General features: G+C 44.1%; 1 protein-coding gene across 2 annotated transcripts in view; it reads left to right on the top strand.

Annotated features, from left to right (window-relative positions):
• The window catches only part of SLC20A2 (solute carrier family 20 member 2), a 71,740-nt gene that overhangs the window by 31,251 nt on the left and 19,578 nt on the right, over window positions 1-20,911 (top strand). The window contains exons 3-8 of one of the 2 annotated variants that reach the window (XM_077814844.1): window positions 3,478-3,579; window positions 5,105-5,190; window positions 9,662-9,758; window positions 12,298-12,414; window positions 12,974-13,180; window positions 15,161-15,752. In XM_077814844.1, coding sequence (XP_077670970.1) covers window positions 3,478-3,579; window positions 5,105-5,190; window positions 9,662-9,758; window positions 12,298-12,414; window positions 12,974-13,180; window positions 15,161-15,752 — 1,201 coding nt within the window. Of the gene's footprint in view, window positions 1-3,477; window positions 3,619-5,104; window positions 5,191-9,661; window positions 9,759-12,297; window positions 12,415-12,973; window positions 13,181-15,160; window positions 15,753-20,911 lie in introns of both variants that reach the window. The other variant, XM_077814843.1, reaches the window with a different exon arrangement.

Below are 20,911 nucleotides of genomic sequence, written 5' to 3'. Positions count from 1 at the left end.
CTACACGGAGCAGAGGGGGGACAGGGATTCTGGGTAACAATACATGCTAAGAGACCTTCCCCAGTCATTGAGGGTCTCTGCAAAGCACTCCGTACTGGCTGCAGTGTGTTGGGAGAGGTGGGATCTCTCACGGCAGCAGGGGTGCTGTGGCTGGTGCTCCCGGGCACAGAAAGATTTGGTCCGGATGCAGAGTTCCGGCCTCTAGTGCGGCCCGTGTCAGAGCCCTATGAACTTCTGTCAATGCGCCAACCCTCACCCATCACAGAGACAATTCAGGCCACTTCAATCCTCTACCTGGGCCAGTCTGGACTCTGTCCTCACTTTGATCTGAAGGACCTTGCCTGTTAGCGGGAAGGCAAAGGACCTCTGCTTTCCACAGGTGACAGAGCATCCATCCTGGGACCAGAAGTTCCTTGATCTGCCAGAAAAAAATCAGGGAACTTCCTATTTGTCCGTATGGCTTGCCTAAGAGGTTCCCCAGCTCCTGCAAGTGACAAGTAGCAAAGGGCACAGCAAGGCACCCTGGTCTCTATGCTGTTGAGCGGTAGGCCTGTTACTATCAGACACCTAAGATGAAACCCTTGACCACTTTGACTAGGGTGAGCTGCCCGGTCCAAGAGACAACCACCCACTTAGGGAAGATTTATTTCATCCTATAGCCACCAGAGAAAACACAAATTCAGTTCTGGGTATAAAATCTGGCTCAAGATGTTCAGGGCCTGAAAAGCCAAAGTTAGCAGGACTTGTGAGAAAGTGAGCCAAAGGGATTGTAGCCATAAAGAGACTGTTGAGTCCAGCATTTGGAGATATGCCCAGCTTGTGACCTCAATTGCCTGCATCAGGCCAAGCAACCTGATGCTTTAGCTTCAATAATTATGGCTTCGAGAGAAGCAACCTGCCTGACCCCATGTGTCAAACCTGTAAGATTGTAAAATAGACACATCTCACCATTTACCTCCAGGAAGAGCTGAACTTTATTTTCTGCACAGATTGTGGCTTGCTCTGATTTTGACTCAACAGAGACTCCTGGAGTGATGCAGCCTAGGCCACCATTGCCTTGTGAAAGAGACAGGATGCTGTGGCAGGACTGAAAGACTGCATTTTGATCCACCAGTGGCATCCTAGATGCATAAGGAATTCAGTCAGGGTGGAGATTTGGGGGGAGGCATCCTGCAAGGCCACTATGCAGTGGCCCCTGCTTAGTGTTCTTTCTGCTCAAATCCCAGTCTTGAACTCTGGGGTGTCTCCTACTGTCACGGTATAACCTGCTGATGTGTCCTCTTGACCCTATTCTTACTCCTTTTCTCATTCCCACCCTCTATCATCTCTCTTGGCATGCTCTGGTTTTCTAAAACCTAAAAATCCTCTCCCTCAGCCCCATCTGTCTCTTTATCTTTCTTCCTTTTCTCTTGAATATGCATTCTCTTCCCACTGCCTTCTTTCTCTAATTCTCTGTTGCAGTGGTTCTCAACCTTTCCCATACCTGAACTGCCCTCAGACCCTCTGCCCATTTAGCAATATGCAAAGGGTATGGTGGCCACTCTCTCCGATGCCTTCTGACCCCCAGGTTGAGAACCAATGTCACCCTTTGCCCGTGGACAGAAGCATTCAGAAAAAAACAGTGCTGGTCAGTAAGGTATTCAGCCACATTCAGCAAGAATAATCTTGTGTCTTCTCTGAGCAATATCCAGCAATTCTGAACTTTGCCATGTGAAAGCCAACGAATGTCCGTGTAGAAGAGGAGCAGCCATTGTTGAATGCCCTTTTCTTCACATAAAATAGCAAAGAGGGGTGTACTGGTGGGCTTAGCTTTGTTAAAGTTCACAACTTTTCCAACCTCAACTACCTTTTTTCAGTTCCACTGACGTCGTCTCTGCCACCAAAGCTTCCTGGCGAATTGAACAATGTGCCCAAATGAATGGGATGTACTCATTGCCTTTGAATGGACCATGCCGAGTTCCCAGTCCGGAGAGCAATGGCACTGGAATATTTGCCTGGATGTTAAGACCTTGAGCTTGACAAACTAGCATTAGTGTTCTCTTGATGCACTGCTCCAGTTATTTGCTCAAACTGTGTCTGTCCCTTAATTGTGAATCTAGTTCCTTCTCTGATTTTTCTTTTCCTTGCCTTACCACTCGTCACCCAGCAAGAGCATTGTGTGTTCCGACCTAGGCTGGGATACTCAGCCACTTTTGAGCTTCTCTGTGTTGCTTCATGCCCCCCTGGTAGTCAGTGTTGTTGAAAGGGCATTGCACCCTCCAGTACTCACCTTTGCAAAGCACCCAAAATGCACCACAGTGTTCTGCTGCCAAGTAACTGGGCTTGCTCCAACAACATTTGAGACCAAGAACCTCCACAGCTTATTGGTCAAACCTTTCATGTCTCTTTTGGGATATGCTGGGATATTCATGTCTCACAGGGGTATGGAACAGCTTCCGTATGAGGAGAGATTAATAACACTGGGACTTTTCAGCTTGGAAAAGAGACAATTAAGGGGGGATATGATGGAGGTCTATAAAATCATGACTGGTGTGGAGAAAGTAAATAAGGAAGTGTTATTTACTCCTTCTCTTAACACAAGAACTAGGGTCACCAAATGAAATTAATAGGCAGCAGGTTTAAAACAACCAAATGGAAGTATTTTTTCCACACAACGCACAGTCAACCTGTGGAATTCTTTGCCAGAGGATGTTGTGAAGGCCAAGACTATAAAAGGGTTAAAAAAAGAACTAGATACGGTCATGGAGGATAGGTCCAACAACGGCTATTAGCCAGGATGGGCAGGGATGGTGTCCCTAGCCTCTGTTCGCCAGAAGCTGGGAATGGGCAACAGGGGATGGATCACTTGATGATGACCTGTTCTGTTCATTCCCCCTGGAGCACCTGGCATTGGCCACTGTCAGAAGACAGGATACTGGGCTAGATGGACCTTTGGTCTGACCCAATTTGGCCGTTCTTATGTTTGCCTTGTATGCTTGAGGGTATCCGCAGTCGTTACCGAAAGTGAGGTTTTTTCCCCCAGCAACCACTCTTATGCTTGTTAGCTCTGACTCTATGCACAAACTGATCAAATGGGTCATAAAGGTTAAAAGATACCCAAAAGCAGCACAACTGTAGTAAAACACTTCTGTGCCACCCCAATGTCCCGTTAGCCTGAACTAGACAACAGGACAAACTTGAACTAAAGATAAACCTGGTCCGTAAATATTGGAGTGGTCAGGAAGTGCTGTTTGTAAGACAGAATCTCAAGGAGATGTGAAGTTCAGAGGTAAGCTATGTCAATGTGTCCTTCTAGAGGCTGACGGAACATCATAAAGAATGTTTTGTTCAAGTTTCTATTGTGGGTGCAGGGAGTAGGCAGCCCTAGGAGAGGAATGTGAGCATGTGGTTGAGAGAGCCATGCAGTACACTGTTGTTATTGTTGGTGCTATTATCATTGTTTATATCTGATATTTTCCCCCCACCTTCAACTTCTAGGTTCTGCTGTTTGGCAGCTGATTGCCTCTTTCTTGAAACTCCCAGTATCTGGGACCCACTGCATAGTAGGTGCTACCATTGGATTCTCACTTGTTGCAATCGGTACGCAGGGTGTTCAGTGGATGCAGCTTGTCAAGATTGGTAATTGACATTTCCTTTTATGCGTGAGGGTATGTGGAAAATCATGCACTGACTGCATACAGAAATACTCTTTCATGATTGTAATGTGCTGTATTTAACTTCTATCCCCCTCAAATCCTGTTGTTCAGAAGGCATGTGTGTGTCATGTTCACTAAGGGCTAGAGAATGACTTGAGGCACAGTCCAAAGCAAGGGGTGGTGTGTAAACTGCATCACCCCAGAAGTAGCTCTTGGAGACTTTGTTCCTCAGGGGCACTCCCTGGGCTGACGGTTCCTCCCCTGCTAACTCCCAAGCGGTAGTACTTTTGGTGGTGGCTGATACCAGCAGCAACCTTTGACATCTCCCTTCTCTTCTCTCCTCACACACACACAGGCTCAGCTGCACTGGCGAGCAAATAAGGGGTGGAGCCACGGTGCCCCTCACCCCCCCCACACACACACCCTTGCTCCAAGGAGGGAGTAAGCATTCATGCAGCACCCACCTACGCTTGAGCCCCTGGTCCCAAGATCTAGGGTAGCCCCTGTAGGAGTTTAAGGGGGTTCTTACTACTCTGCATGGGCACTTAGTCCAAGTCACACTCTAGCCCTATGTTTGTTTTTAGGGAGACGGTACTAGTGAACCACAGGGGCATTTGACTAATTGAAACTACAATTTTTAAAAAATTCGGTTCTTATATTTTTGTTGAAGGTAAAATAGCCAAAAGGCAAGTGTGAAACATCAGTGTACACAAAACTTTTACACTGAGAAGTCTGTTCTTAAAACCACATATCTCAAACCGTAAGCACTCTTGGGTGGGATTTTCAGAAGTATTCAGCACTGGCTTAACTCTGCTCCCAGGGAAAGCAGTGGGAGTTTTACCCCTGACTGCAGTGGGAGAAGAGCCAGGTCAGTTCTGAGCACTTTTGACAATTGCAAAAAAATTATTTGCCTTGTCAAAACATAGACAGAACACAGATCACACAGTATATTCTGTAACTTGTTGCAATAAATGTTGGCCCTGACCCTGACCCTGTGAGTTGCCCCTAACAGGCAGATCCCTGTGCCTGCACTGAGTCCCAGTGAATTCAGTGGAGCTCCAAACTGGAACAGGGGTCTGCTCACCCAGAGCAGCTTTCAGGATTCAGGGCTATAAAGATTAACCAAAGATCAGGATTCTTATTCCGATAGCATTCAGCAATGGAAATTCTTGTGAGTGGTGCAGTTTCTGTAATTCCAGTGTTATTCTGGAAATCCCGAGTGAGATTTTCAGAAGTGCTTAGCATTAGTAAAACTCCCATCAACTTCAGTGGGAGCTGATGTAAGCCAGTGCTGAAAGCTTTTGGAAATCCTAGGAGAGCACCCAAGCTATATAATCACAATGCCAGCTGTGCGAGAAGAATCAACATAAACATTGTCCATTGGTTATTTTCCTGTTTGATAAATACAGAACTTCCTCAGTTACATGGGATGTTACCACTTATTGTTTGTTATATCTTTTTTTCCTCAGTTGCCTCTTGGTTTATTTCCCCACTGTTATCTGGTTTGATGTCTGGACTGCTGTTTCTGCTGATTAGATTCTTAATTTTAAAGAAGGTAAGGGGCTAGCAACTCTCCACTCCAATGCATGGAGGTCATGACTGCTGTACTGCTGGCTATGCACCATTTGGTTGTTGACATTTCCAAGGAGTTAAAAGGGTGCTATGTAAATCTAAAGCATTAATTTTAGTATACACTACTTCACTGGGACATGACGTACTGGGATGGGTGCTTTATCAGCATATCTCCTTGAAAATGGCTTTGCACAATGATGATAAATTATAATGAATGCTGCTTAACCAGGACAGCACTAGCATAGCCTTTATTTAATAGCAGTGAATTAGCTAGTGCCAAGTAACAAAACAGAGTTTAACAGGTGTGAAATTCTAAGCTCTGGTTTTCTGATACATCTTTTTTTTGACTTCTGGTGTATGTTATCCTGGGTACTCAGGAAGCCTCAATCAGTGGCAGCTGGGTTTCAGTGGCTTCAGTTGAGGTGAGGGCAGCAGCATCCCGGAAGCAATAAACCAAATAGTTCCACATTATGGAATTTACAAGCTCTGTCTGCATTTGTTTGCAAGCCAGCAGTGCTTGAAGTCATTTGCTCCTTTATTTATCATTTTCTGCCTCCCTCAGATCTTCTAATCTGCTGTGGCCCAAATGTGGGATGCAATGTCACACAGACCCAAAACGAGGAGAACAAAAACCATTCAGGAAATTTAAATAGATGCAGCATTAATTCCTTTGGCACAAGTAACTCTTCAGTAACCTCAGCTTCTTCATCCTTTATTTCTAATATAAATAAATGTCACAATAAAAGTTGGGAGATGCCACATTTGTGTGGGATGTGGAGAACTTTGGGATTAAAATGCATGTCAGCCTGGATCCCACCATTTGGTGACAGGTGCCTCATGTGTGAGGCCAGAGTGTTTTTGTATAGCAGTGTCTGTCCGGGCTGTGCATGCCTCCTCGTGCTCCCATATGAGGGTAAAACGGATGGGATGGTCACGACCCTCCGCTCAGTTCCCTCGCATTTGGCAGTGAGAGAGAACCTGGTGAGCATCCAAGCCGCTAATTCTAAGCTTTGGCTAAACCTTCTACAAGCAGTCAGAACTCTTCTGATTCTTACACATACAACTGCCATGATCTAGATCAACTCATCTGGACTGAGTATTATTGGTTAGGCCCCCTTCCTTCGCACCCCCACATTACATTTCCCCCCATCTTCCATACAAGGTTAGTTAGCATGGTGGACTCAAAACCGACGGGCTTCAAACCCTGTCCATCCTGCAATGGTCTGATTCCACAGAAAGATGTACACAGTGTTTCTTCTGCCTAGGAGAGTCACATACATTGAGCAGACGTTTGTGCCTATCCTTCAGTGGTCACCGCCATGGAAAGACCTGCCAGCTTCACTTACAAGGCTCAGCTGCCACCAACCTTGTCTGGGTACTGACCAGTCCAATGCCAGTCCTAAGAGCCAGCCTATTCATGTGGTATGCTGCCACTGCCCTGTTCGGGTTACTGGGGTCCACCATCCATGTATTGAGAAGGTCAACTGGTGATCAAAGTGGCCTTGCAAACAGTTATGGATGTCTTCGACACAAATGGCCAGGTCTGCGGTCGCTGTAATAACAGTGCATGGAACACTCTGGCTCCAGGTACTGGGAGGTATAGGCCACAATTGAGGACTCGCAGAACTGTTTAGCGAGCAGATTGTGCTCTACGCTCATTAAGACTTGTGATCCTGCACGAGACTCTAGCAGACAAGAAGCTGCATACTTTGGATGTGTCCAGAACTTTGCTCTATTTTCTTAATAGGCCCAACGCTTTCTGGCTGTCTCTCTCCCTATTTGTGGCCATTTATGGCACCCATCAAAAGGCCAAACCATCTAGTGATAGACAACCTCCAAATGGATCACAATGTGTGTTTCTACCTTCTATCAGATGGCTGGCGAGTCTCTCCTTCTGAACATCAGTGCACACTCTACCAGGCCACAGGCAGCCTCTTCTGCCTGCTACAGGAACATTCCAGTCTCTGAGATCTGCAAGGCTGCAGGCAAGCCACTGACTCCTTTTAAACATTATGCCTTTGACAGGACAGCCAGATCAGGTGCCAAGCTCAGGAGAGCAGTACTGCTACCACTGTTTGACTGATGCAGCTGGAACGCCTCACTCCTACCATCCAGCGTAGATGCTGCTTGCCAGACACCTGTACTGGGATCTACAATGACACGTACTCGAAGAAGAGAGAATGGTTACTTGCCCTAGAGTAACTCTGGATCTTTGAGATGTTGTGGTCAGCGTGGAACCTGTGACTCATCAGCTGCCAAAGGAACCATGAGGGAACAGAGAATCATAGAAAATCAGGATTGGAAGGGACCTCAGGAGGTCATCTAGTCCAACCCCCTGCTCAAAGCAGGACCAATCCCCAACTATGTCATCCCAGCCAGGGCTTTGTCAAGCCGGGCCTTAAAAACCTCTAAGGATGGAGATTCCACCATCTCTAGGGAAGCCATTCCAATGCTTCACCACCCTCCTAGTGAAATAGTGTTTCCTGATATCCAACCTAAACCTCCCCCACTGCAACTTGAGACCATTGCTCCTTGTTCAATCATCTGCCACCGCTGAGAACAGCCAAGCTCCATCCTCTTTGGAACCCCCTTTCAGGTAGTTGAAGGCTGCTATCAAATCCCTCCTCACTCTTCTCTTCTGCAGACTAAATAACCCCAGTTCCCTCAGCCTCTCCTGGTAAGTCATGTGCCCCAGCCCCCTTATCATTTTCGTTGCCCTCAGCTGGACTCTCCCCAATTTGTCCACATCCCTTCTGTAGTGGGGGCCCCAAAACTGGATGCAATACTCCAGATGCGGCCTCACCAGTGCCGAATAGAGGGGAATAATCACTTCCCTTGATCGGCTGGCAATGCTCCTACTAATGCAGCCCAATATTCCGTTAGCCTTCTTGGCAACAAGGGCACACTGTTGACTCATATCCAGCTTCTCATCCACTGTAATCCCCAGGTCCTTTTCTACAGAACTGCTGCTTAGCCAGTTGGTCCCTAGTCTGTAGTGGTGCATGGGATTCTTGCATCCTAAGTGCAGGACTCTGCACTTGTCCTTGTTGAACCTCATCAGATTTGTTTTGGCCCAATCCTCTAATTTGTCTAGGTCACTCTGGCCCCTATCCCTACCCTCCAGCATATCTACCGCTCCCCCCAGCTTAGTATCATCTGCGAACTTGCTGAGGGTGCAACCCATCCCATCATCCAGATCATTAATAAAGATGTTGAACAAAACCGGCGCCAGGACTGACCCATGGAGCACTCCGCTTGATACCGGCTACCAACTAGACATCGAGCCATTGATCGCTACCCGTTGAGCCCAACTATCTAGCCAGTTTTCTCTCCACATTATAGTCCTATTCATCCAATCCATACTTTTTTAACTTGCTGGCAAGAATACGGTGGGAGATCATATCAAAAGCTTTGCTAAAGGGAGAGGGAGAGTCTCGGCCGACCTACCCTTTATGCCCTGGCATGAGGAGGCACAGTGTACATGCACAGCCCCAACAGATCCTGGTATTCGAAAAAACTCTGGTCTTGTGCATGTAAGATACATGCAAAACTACAGTGAGACCCCCATGACTACAACATCTCAAAGAACTGTAACAGTAGGGTAAATAGCCGCTCTTTACAGTGAACAGCATTACTTGTGAGGCACACAAGGATTTATTTGAATTTTCACTGTTACACTCATCTGCTACATTTATACATGTGACTGTTAATATGCTACTCCGATTTAATACAGTTACCTGTTTAGCACATCCAGAAACCTTTGTCAGCAGATGATAACATTCAGTGTACACTTGGTTTTAAACAGAGAGGCTAGAAATATGTTTTTAGAAATCACTGAATAGGTCACTGCAGTGATACCAGTAATACCTAGAGCCCTACCAAGATCAGGGCCCCATTGAGCTAGGTTCTGTACAAACACATAGTGAGAGAGAGTCCTTGCCCCAAAGAGCTTAGAGTCTAAATAGACAAGACACATAAATGGATGGGAGGGTAAATAGAGACACAGAGAGATGAAGTGACCTGCCCAAGGCCATTTAACAGGTCAGTGACAAAGCCAGGAACAGAACCTAGGTCTCCTGACTGCAGTCCACGAGACAATACTGCCATCCACAAGACAATACTGCTACCAATAAATTTAAATTACTTACCATTGAACTGCTATGGTGGCTGCCTTCCCCAAGCTGCTATACTATTTGTGACTGGAGGCACCACTGCTATGAAAGTAGGTTTTATGAATAATCATACAGACACAAATCTTTTCCTCAGCATCTACCCAGGGTAACTGGGCTGGAGAGTAGGGAACACAGTGGTTGGAAGTAGGGGGCGAAAAGCCAGAAGATTCATCCACCTGATTGTGGGGGTGGGTGATTTTTTTTGCTCAACCTTTGCTAGTCCTGTTTCTTGTGTACATAACAAACCCATGTGACTTTTCCTCTTTACTCATTATTATGCAGGAAGACCCTGTACCCAATGGTCTTCGTGCACTTCCAGCGTTCTATGCTGCTACAGTAGCAATTAATGTGTTTTCCGTCATGTACGCAGGGGCACCAGGTGAGTGCAATCTCTTGCATGTGAAGTCCAGAAGGAAAGCTTTGTTCTGCCATGCATTAGTATTAATTCATTTTGTATTTGCTAACAGGTCCTGATGTGCACTGTTGAATAATAATAAAAACTTAATGCATGTTTAATTCTTACGTTAACAAATAATACAGGCAAAGGATTCGTGGATCTCGCTCCGTTAGTCTCCCAGAACCTTAATGGTTGTCTTGTTTTTTAACATACAGATTTATGACAATCTGAAGATCAAGCAGTCTGTTCAGAGGGTTTTATCTTTTTACCCTTAGCTCCATTGCTGCCCTCTTCTCTGTCACTTGGAGGCACAGGACCAGCCCACTTGGATTCTTTCAGGATGTTTTGCCAACGAGGACACAGTGCTGCAGTCCCTCTAATGCTGCTTGGCTGTTGTGAGAGTGATCAGACTTTTTAAAACTGCAGTTAGCAGCCCAGATCCTCAGCTGGTGTAAACTGGCATACCCAATGGAGCTACATTGTTGAGGGTCTGGCCCATTGTATCTAAATTCATTTCCTTTATTTTCCCCTCAAGATAAGAAACTGTCCACAGCTGGTGTAGCATTAAGGCAGCTCCTTTGAGGGTGTGTCTATATTACAACGAGACTACTGGCAGTGCTACGTCGCCCTAGCTATGTTGGCATGAGCCCGTAGTGTAGAGGCAGCTTACTCCGACAGCAGTTTTTCCGTTAGTGTAGGAACAGCATCTCCCTGAACGATGGTGGCTACATATGATGGAAGCGTTCATCCCTCCACATAGCTGCATCTACAAAGGGGGCTAGGGCAGAATAGTGAGAGGTGTGGTTTTTCACAGTCCTGACCAACGTAGCTATGTTGACTGAACTTTTAAGTGTAGACCAAGCCTCAGATAGTACATGGAAGGGACCGGGGATTCTGAAGGGGATATTGATGGATAGTACTGTAACTATTCCCTTCTCGTAATTGGATTGGTGCACATGCTGTTTAAGGATCACCAGAAATGTTCCTTTCTAGTTCGGTTCACAGCATGTCAGCCAGGCATTCTGCAGTGGCTTGATAAACAATGTAAACAAAAGAGTAATCTTAACATTCTTCCTTTCCTGTCACGCTTTCTGAAATATATAAATGAAGGGCGAGGTCTGTTTTAGACAAAGCAAAATAAGTAATCAGACTCCAAGGCCCCTGTTCTGTAAGCTCTTACACAGGTGCTTAAGTTAAGCATGTGAGTGTTCCCATAGTTTTCAAGATAAACACAAAGGTAAGTGTTTGCAAGATCAAGGCCCAAGTTCGTTCTTTCTTTAGGGCCTGATCCTGCAACTCCTAAATACATAATCAAATTGAGCTTGCTCAAGATGCCCTGTTGACTTCAGTGAGGCTACTCATGTGAGTATGAGTTACTCACATGATTGAGGATTGCAGGATTGAAACCTTAGTGAGCAAGGCACTCAGGTGGCCTATTAAGCAGATGTTGAGGTGAGCATCAGGGTTTATTGTCCAAAGCAAAGATTTACCGTAGTGGACAATATGTCTCGATGTATGCTAAAATACTGATGTTCGCACTCATTATGGGACTGGTCCAGCACCAGTGATGTTGATTGGAATTTTGCACTGACTTCTATGGGAGTAGGAGCAGGGCTTATGTGTATTGTTGCAGAAATCCTAAGGACCAAGTCTTAAAACCTGTGTATGCCATCTTAGGACTTCAGATATCCCATTGTGCAACCACACGAGTCAGGGTTACCTATGGATGCGTGGGTGAACCTGACCATCCCTCTCACATGGGTTACCAGGAGGCTGTGGACTGAGAACATTTTGCATGCAGTGCAGATGACCTGATGATGTTACTTCCTTTGGTGACAGTAACAAAAAGCTGCTGTTCTCTAGTGGACAATCCCCAGAGGAGGAGACAACACCCACTTTGCCAGTGTTACTACCTTAACACCAACTTTCTTCTGCATCTCGGTATATACATGCCTAAATAGTACCCAAGAAAATACTCATGAAAGTATGGCCCCCAAATCTCTAAGTGTTGAGGCTGACAACAACTGAGAATCTGTAACACTCAAGCCTGTACATTTTTAAGAGTCTTTTCTTTATTCTTTTAGTCAGTGTAAATAAAGGAGTTGCACTGAATATTCTCAAGTGAAATTCCTGTTCCGATGCATTTATTTTCAGTATAGTTTGTAAATCCACTTCAAACGGTAACTTTCTAACCATAGAGAAATAGTTCGTTCTTGACCGCAGTGTATGGCATTTGCTAAATAAGTGAAATTTCATTTTTGCCATAATTGAGGTCTTAATTGGCCAAACTGACCCCTTTTCAAAAGGTTTAACCCTTCCCTTGTACAGGCTTGCCGCATCAAAACAGAACTCCAGCCCTGCTGAAAGAGCTTATTGGCTACCAAGATGTGGGGTTCAATTTTGTTACAGGTGCAGCAGAAGTAGGCAGTGTGTTATCTTTAGTTCTGAAGCTGTAATATTTTAAGGAACTGACATTTTTGCACATTTAACCTTTAACTTTCTTCTTCTTTTCTCTTCACAGTGCTAGGACTGGTACTTCCTATATGGATAATAGTCCTAATATCATTTGGTATAGCTATAGTATTTGCTGTTCTAGTGTGGATTTTTGTGTGTCCATGGATGAAGAGAAAAATAGCAAGTAAGTATTTGGTAGATGAAATGCAAGTGGTGTAAAATCCCTTGTGAACTTGAATATATTCTATTTTAGGTTTTAAAATATAGGTGTTAAAGGAAAGAAAAAGGATTTGCACAGTGTATTTAAACCATTTCTTTTATTTTACTGTAAAGTTAAACTAATCAAGGCTTTTTGTTTTACAATAGGTTTTTAACTTAAAACAAAACTACCTTGTGATGTCCACTGAATGGGGTTGCAGAGTTTAAAAAATAGAAAGTTTCAGATTGCATTAGTAAATTGGAGGACTTCAATAACATCACCTAGTGAACTTGTAGATAGGCACAAGGCATTTTCATGGTTCTCAGAGAGGCAAATTAAGATAAATATGCTAGTAATAAATTCCCATGAAAGAATGTATGTCTAGATTAATTAACAAAACAGAAACCAAACCACTCAAGGTGCTGTATTCGAGTTTATATTTTTAATGATACTGGCATTTTGTTAGGAATACCAGCAGTAATATAGATAAGTTTGAATAACCCGAACCATCCAATTTAGAATTGTAACCCTGGCATTTTCTTAGGCCAGTTAAAGAAAGAAGCCGCCTTGTCAAGGATATCGGATGAAAGTCTTGATAAAATTCAAGAGGAGGAGACACCTGTTTTTAAAGAGCTTCCTGGAGTCAAAGCAACTGATGAGAGCACAATTCCCCTCACTGGCCCAATAACAGAAGCTGCTGGAGTGTCAGATAGCAGCATAGCAAATGGAAACCATCCCCGTGTGCCATATGGTAAGAAAACGTGAACTGTCTTATCTTTCCATTGTGTTGATGGGTTATCTTCGTCGTGGGCATGTGTTACATCCATCTATATTAAGTATAATTTTCCTTGTAACTTAAAATTTCTTACAAATCCTCTCACTATATACACACTTGTATGTTTTCCGACAGCAGTTCATGTTAGCAATTTTTTTGCTTGCTCACAACTTAGTGAAAATATTCTCTTTTTTGAGGTAAGTTTTCCAAAGATGATTTAAAAAACAGAGGAAATGTTGTTCAGCAGTATTTGAGTTTTATATACAGCTGAAAAAGGATATTCTTCTATTCCTAATAATACTTACTTCCTATTCTTAAAACCACATTTTAGAAGGCAGAGAGTACGAAAGCAGCTGAACTATAAAAGTTCAAATTTAGCATGGAAATTCAGAGTATACTGTTCTAGCTAGTTTTGGAAAAATTTGGGCTTGAGTTTACAAATTTATGACCATTTGGAGTATATCCACTAGAAGACTCACACTTACAAGTCCACATGTACATAAAGTATCTATGCGTGTAATAAAGCTCTCGTTTGAAGCCCTGATTCTGCAAGCTGGTTTGTGTGGATGGATCCCTGTGCTCACACAGAGCCACATTGACTTTGATGGGGCTCTACATGGATGCAAGGGTTTGTCCATGCGGCATGGTGCAGTTGGTATGGTTATGGCCTAAGTGTGCAGTGCATATAAGTAAATGCAGTTTTTCACAATTAAGAGGCACATTCGGCTGAGTGGTGCCTATTAGCTAGTCAGCTGGGAGTTTTTCTTTTTCTCATTGACACCGAAGCAGTGTCTATACTGACCTGTATAATTACTATTAAGAGTGGATCATTTGATCTTGTGAGAACAAACTAATTGGATATATTACCTCCATAAATGTATACAACCACTACAGACCTTTTTAAAAATAAAACAAAACAACAATATTTTAATGTTGAATAGTTAAAATCCCCAAAGTGAGGAAATGGAAAAGTTAAGGTGTCTTCAGCAATGTTAACTTAGCCACTCTGTGAATCCTGTAATCTACATTTAATGTAAACATGTGTAGACAAGCATACGGTATAGCTAAAAATAGCTGTGTCACTGTGTTTATTATGTTAATAGAAGTAAAAAATACAGGATATTCAATATGTTGACTAACATTTCTTTAGCAGCTTTAACTTATCCATTTCTGAACTTTTAACTGGGCAGCGTTAACAACTTTATTTGTAATACTTTTAGAGTGCCCACAGTAATATGCTTTTATTCATAAGCTTTGGGGTTCAGTTTATGGAGATCAATTAATGCTCCCAAAATCCAATGATTGACTACCACTAAAGTTGCATGGCACTTATTATTTATTTAGTGTAAAATTTTCAAACACACCTAGATCTCCATTTTCAAAAGTGACTTAGGCACTTTTAAAAATGGGAGTTAGGTTTCTAAGTCATCTAGGTGCTTTTGAACATTTTCCCCTTACTCTGAAGAAACCCATAGTCAGAGGACTGTTCCTGTCCTGGAATGCTTACAATCTAAATGGACAAGCCAAACAAAGGCGAGTTGGAAAGAAGTATTTACTACCATTTTAGAAATGGGTAATTCAGGCATAGAGAGATTATGGGTAGAATTTTAAAAGTTGCCTTGTGTTAGGCACCCAAATTCCAGTCTAAGGCACTTGCCCAAAGTCACACAGCATGTCTGTGGGAGATCTGGGACTTGAGCAAAGATGTATTGAGGCACAGATTAGTGCCTTAACCATAAAACTATCCATACTCCCAGCTGTAGACATTCCCTTAAAAGTTATCCAGGTTTGTTTTGAAATTGATCAATGCATTCATGTATCCGAGATGAACTTCTGTATCATATACTGCAGATGGCTGTCCCTTCAGCCATTTACTCCTTGTTTTGGTGTCTTGCTAAGCATAGAACTTTCATATTTCATATGATAGAAATAAAATCTGACCATCTGCCTTTACAGGAAGGGCTTTTTCTATGACGCAAACCACCATGAAATCTCCTGTTTCCAATGGCACTTTTAATTTTGACGGCGGTCATGTGAGGAGTGATGGCCAGGTGTATCACACAGTGCATAAAGACTCAGGATTGTACAAAGACTTGCTACACAGAATACATCTGGACAGGGCAAACAACGATAGGCCCTCACAAGAAAACAATTACAAGATACTGCGTCGCAACAACAGTTACACTTGTTACACAGCTGCCATCTGTGGAATGCCAGTACATGCATCCTTCAAGGCAGTTGATACATCAACCCCAGAAGACAGTGAAAAGTTGGTGGGAGACACAGTGGCCTATTCTAAAAAGAGAGTTCGCTATGATAGCTACTCCAGCTACTGCAATGCTGTAGCTGAGGCAGAGATTGAGGCAGACGAAGGTGGTGTGGAAATGAAGTTGGCATCGGACCTAGCAGATCCTAACCAACTCCCAGAAGATTCTGTAGAAGAGGAAAAGGAGGAGAAGGACACGTCTCAGGTCCACCTCCTTTTTCACTTTCTCCAGATCCTAACAGCCTGCTTTGGATCTTTTGCCCATGGCGGTAATGATGTCAGGTAAGTGTGTGAGAACTCACAAGCTGAGTGCTTTTTAATTGAACTCAGTGCTTGGAGAATTATTTGGCACCCAGAAGGGGTGTATGTAAACCCTGTGACATAATTGCTTTGCTATAGAATCTTACTACATTGATATAGCTAATGTTTCTAAAGACTTGGGCTGTTCAATTAATATTTTCTTTCCCCATAACAGTAACCTCTTTTCTATTCTATGCTAAATCGTTCAAGTTTTGGTGAACTGTAGCACATGGAGGCCCCTGCCAGAGATCAGGGCCCTGTTGTGTGCTAGATTCCATATAAACAAGCAAAACAAAGACAGTCCTTGCCCTCGGGAGCTATTTTTACTCAGAGATCAGAGCCCATCAGCAAATGAGAAGTTTAGACAATTTTTGTCAATGTACTTAGATTGAAGTTAATCTTTCATTATGGTGCCCAATCATTCATTGTGTTCAAGTCATGTAGAATTTCTCTGTTCTCATTTTACTAACCAAAACAGCATCACCAGCTCGCTGTCTACTTCTTCCAAAGCTTCGGGGGGTGGGAGGGAGACTTCCCAAGGTGCAAATGGGGCCCACCAGGGAGTTGCTGCCTCTTGTGCATTTGAAAATATCCCGCTTAGTAATGCTGGTTCCAGTGCTAAACTGTGGGGCACCCTACTATTAACCTCTCTCCACTCTGAAGATCAAACATTCTGTTAGAAACTGGCTACAGTTTGTGTTGGCCGGTAAAGAGTTGACATGAAAACCAAACTTTGAGTCTTCTTCTGACACCTTTATTCATGGGGAATAGCATTTTACTCCCATTCATTTCAATGAGACCACTTGTAGAGTGGTATCTCAGCTAGCATGATCTCCAGAGTCTGCACTTCTGTAGGAGAAAAGACGTGGCTCAGACTCTCTACAGTCTGACTTGTTGCACTTGATAGTTTAATCCCTTCATATAATTGTTCATTTTGACTAGATTCATACTTTGTTCTGGGATCTGCTTTATTGCCCCACTTTGCCTATTTCAGAATATTTTTGGAATGTAGTTATGGGAGATAAACAAATATTTAAGTGGTTTTAACTGGCTGCGTATACTATAGTACATTCATTTTTTTAGACTGACTTGCTACTGTAGCAATGATCCAGGAGTGCATTTTGCTCTTCCATGTCACATAGGATGTCCATAGATGTGGATCCTTATTCCCACACAGCCCATGCTGAAGTGATTAAGGCTAGGGTCTTCCCATCCATATCAGACTGCAGAGCAGGGGTCAGAGTGTGCACATTTTTCTCATATACTTTGTTTATTTCAAGGTCTCTTGACTGATAAAATTGCAAGGACAAAACAGACCTCACTTAATTTTGTGCAAGGCATTTATTTAACTGTTGCTTGTTAGCCTATTTTTCCTTAATTCAGTATTGTGTGTTATTTGTATCGTGGTGATGCCTGGAGGCTTCAGCAAAGGCTTGGGGTTCCTTCACGTTAGGCACTGTGTATACACCACAAAAAGATGGTTCAGGGTCTCTGGACTCCAAATCTAAGGCGCTGATCCTGCAGTTGACTGCATGTGGGTATATTCCTCCCTACACCTCTGCGGAGCCCCATTGACTTCACTGAAACCCAGTGCAAATGCAGGACTGTGTCCATGTGTAGTCAGCTGCAGGATCAAGGCCTGAGTGTAGGAGTATATCCCAAGCAGTGTTTGGGATAAGCACTGCAAGAACTGGCAAACTTGTATATATCTCACCAACTCTTCTGGTTTCTTTCTCCCCCGCCCTCCCATGTTGAAAAAAGGTCCCCTCAATGTCAATAATGAGGCTTTCTTAGGAATTAGACTGGTGGGGACTGGTTGCGAGAGCTTTAAACCAGGACAAAAGGGTAGAATAAGGTGACAGGAGTCAAAAAGGCAGCATAGCAGGGGATGGCTTAGGAAGGGGAGAGGGAATAGGACACCAAAGTGGGATCTAGGCAGTAAATATAGAGTTGTACTGGACAATACCAGAATAGAAACCCTTTAAAATAAAAAGGGAGGGATGTGAGAAAGGCAGAGTCACATGGAGGCTGAGCAGTGATAATGGCCAGGAAATTAGGTACCCATGTGTCATGCAGCATGGCAGTGCAAAGGATAATGAGCTTTTGGGCTGCTGTATTACACACACAGGCTACTGGCACGGTGCTTCTGATCAGGAAGCCTTTTCTCCCTCTGCGTGGCTTGCGCCCCTAGGTTGCAGGAAGTGGCCATGAGTAGGATGTGTGCTGTTGTGTGGTTCGCCTTTTGTCGGGGAAGCTCAGCGCTTCCACTCTTCTTTTGGATTTGTGGTGGACACTGCTTATGTATATTGTCGGAAACTTATGAGGCTTAGCCAGCTCATTCAGTCTGTATATGCCACCTTCCTCCAGCCTTCTTCCTCCTTGTCTTTCTCGCCAACAGAAGTTGGTCCAATAAAAGATATTACCTCCCCTACCTTGTGTCGCTAATGCCCTGGGACCGACATCCTACTCATCCAAGGGAGAGCACGCTCATTTCTGCCAGGTATTAGAATCAATTCCTTGGGGCCGGAGTAAGATAACTTGTGGGGCAATTTCTGGACCTGTGATCTTGCTGCTGAGGCATTTTCCAGTGAAGCGTATGCTGCCCTAGAGAGAACCTTTGTCTCATGAGCTGGCTGTTGCATGGCAATTCTTGTGGACTGTTTCTGGTGGATTCTCTCTTGAGATTTCTACGCTGCTGCTTCCTGGCTCGACACCGTTTGCTAAAACTGCAGTTTCCCTGAGAACAGAACTCTCCCAGTTCTCACTTAGTCTCCCCAGGGGAAGGGCACCCTTCTGTTTGGTCTCTCTTTGAGGCAGACATCTTTCTATTTTTAGCACACTCAGCACAAGTCCAAGTTTCCAAAGGGCTGTTGTTAAGCCCCCCAGCACGGCTTGCCAAGGTTAAAGCTGCTTCAGCCCCCTCAGTTCCCGTGGACAAAGCAGACCTGTATCTTTGGTGAACTTTAGAAGGATGTGATTCAGATTCCCAGATAAGAAGCAGCCCCTTGAGTATTGAGCTGTGAAGCCACATCCCTTCAGGCTTGCAAGTTAGCCCCACAGAGGTCGGGAATTTCCACTCTAGCAAGGTAGTGAACTCTCATTTTTCAAGATGTCCTCTAAAGCAATCCAGAGATTTGGAGAAAATAAATCATTTAAGAGACTGTAGTCCCTGTGTCATCTGATGCCTTTTCGAGGTTATCGCCTATACAACATTTCTAAAATCTGCCTATTCCTACCACCCAAACCCTGGGCTAGGCCCTCTCTCACATTCTGACTTCTGCAGCCTTTTTTCTTTTGTCTTCAGCTTCTCGACTTACCTGTTTTCAGTCCTTTACAAATACAGCTGCAAAGCTTTTCTTTCACTCTCTCCCTTTGAATCCTCTTAGCTAACTTCCCTTTCCTTCTGTTGTAATTTAATCTCTTTATCCACACCTTCAAGGCTCTGCACAGTTCATCTCCTCCTGCTCCCTTTCTGGGTTTCTCACTCCTGTCTTGTCCTCCGTCCCCAAGACTCCCCCTATACTGGAACACACGCCCATTGTTTGCCAAGTCTCTTCTACCAGGCCCTTTCCTACAGACCCCTCAAGTGTGGTAGAGGATAAAGGGGAAGAAGAGGGGAAAAGTTATAAATTATCAGCTGTATGAAGTTTGATGTTCACTCTATTTTATATTTTATTTAAGTGCATTGTAGTGATGTACAGTCTGATTGATAATTACATATAGACTGTAACAACTGATGTCTAATGTGGATTGTATTGTAAACTCCCTGCAGGTCAGTGTTCTCCCATGCTTTGTACATAGTTGATTGGACTTTTGGTGCACAGTAAATAATAATATGGATATGTTCCATGCATTCCGTGATACAGAAGAGACTAGGGGAGACTTTTGATTCAGGCCTTGAAGAGGTTAAATCAGTTTATTGCCTCCCAAGCCAAGTTAGAATGGACTCACCGACCATGATAGCTGAGCCAGGAAATCTGGCCTTGACAGTCCTTCATGATGCATATTTCCACATGCGAATATCATACCAACACCGTAAATAGCTCTGATTTTTGCCTCAGGTTTCGGCATTTGCAGCACTCTGGGCTCCTCTTTGGGCTGACATCAACAGGGATAGTAGCAATAGTGGCTGCCCATTAAAAGAAGCAGAGAGCGATGATAATACCTTATTTGGCTGGTGGTTTTGTTCAGGCCACCTCCCTGCTGTAAGCTTAAATGTGCTGTGGCAACGACACTGGATCTGTTCCAGGGCCTGGGACTAACTGTGAGCCAATCCAGGAGCCATGTGACAACGTGGTACGTGTGTGCTGAATAAAAGCTAAAGAATTTTAAATCCCAGATAAATGCTTTAGAACAGAAGCTCTGGAAAAAATGTTGTTAAACTTAATTAATTGTTTGGCATGTACAGGTTTCACTGGCTCAGCACTCAGGCACAAGGGGAGCACACGGGACCACTCAGAGGTCAACACAAGAATGTAAAGGGCAGTATGGAAAAAAGATGTGGCCCAGGAGTGTGACTGCATGCAGAGTTGCCACAGTTGTTTGGAGAACTGGCCTCAGACAAGTTGGAAGGGCTGAGGCCCTACTGGCCACCAGAGAGGGCTGTATGCATCTTCCGGAGAGCTGTGGATTTTAATGATCAGGAGCGCAATACTGTGATATTGTGTGCGATATAATATTGTGATATTTTAAAAATACCTAACCATCGGTGATGGGAGCACTTGCAGAGATCTGGGATCCAGCTAGGCATTCAGAATCTGAACTGATGGATGTCCCCAAGAAGCCTCCCAGTACTGTCTCTCCACACAAAGGGGTTCCCCTGCCTGTAGCTGATTTCTGGTGGGGGACCCAGTGATCTAATAACCCACTGGCAAATTGGACACCTTCCTAATCCTCTGGCACCATCAGAGGCATGGCGCACAGCTCACCAGGGCTTGGTCCAAAGCTCACTGAAATTAATAGAAAGACTTCCTCTGAATTCAGTAGGCTATGGATAAGGTCCCCAGGGATGTGATGGATTCTCCATCCCTTGGGGGTCTCTAAAAGAGATACTCTAGTTTCACCACAAATTACTGGGCTTGCTGCAGGAATTCCTGGATGAAATCTAGGACCTGTGTTCTGCATAGAGTCAGATTACGGGA

This window comes from Eretmochelys imbricata, chromosome 4, assembly GCF_965152235.1.
Source record: "Eretmochelys imbricata isolate rEreImb1 chromosome 4, rEreImb1.hap1, whole genome shotgun sequence".
Classification (NCBI taxonomy): Eukaryota; Metazoa; Chordata; order Testudines; family Cheloniidae; genus Eretmochelys; species Eretmochelys imbricata.
Note: the sequence above shows the minus strand (reverse complement) of the source record. Positions and strands in the feature narration are given on the sequence as shown.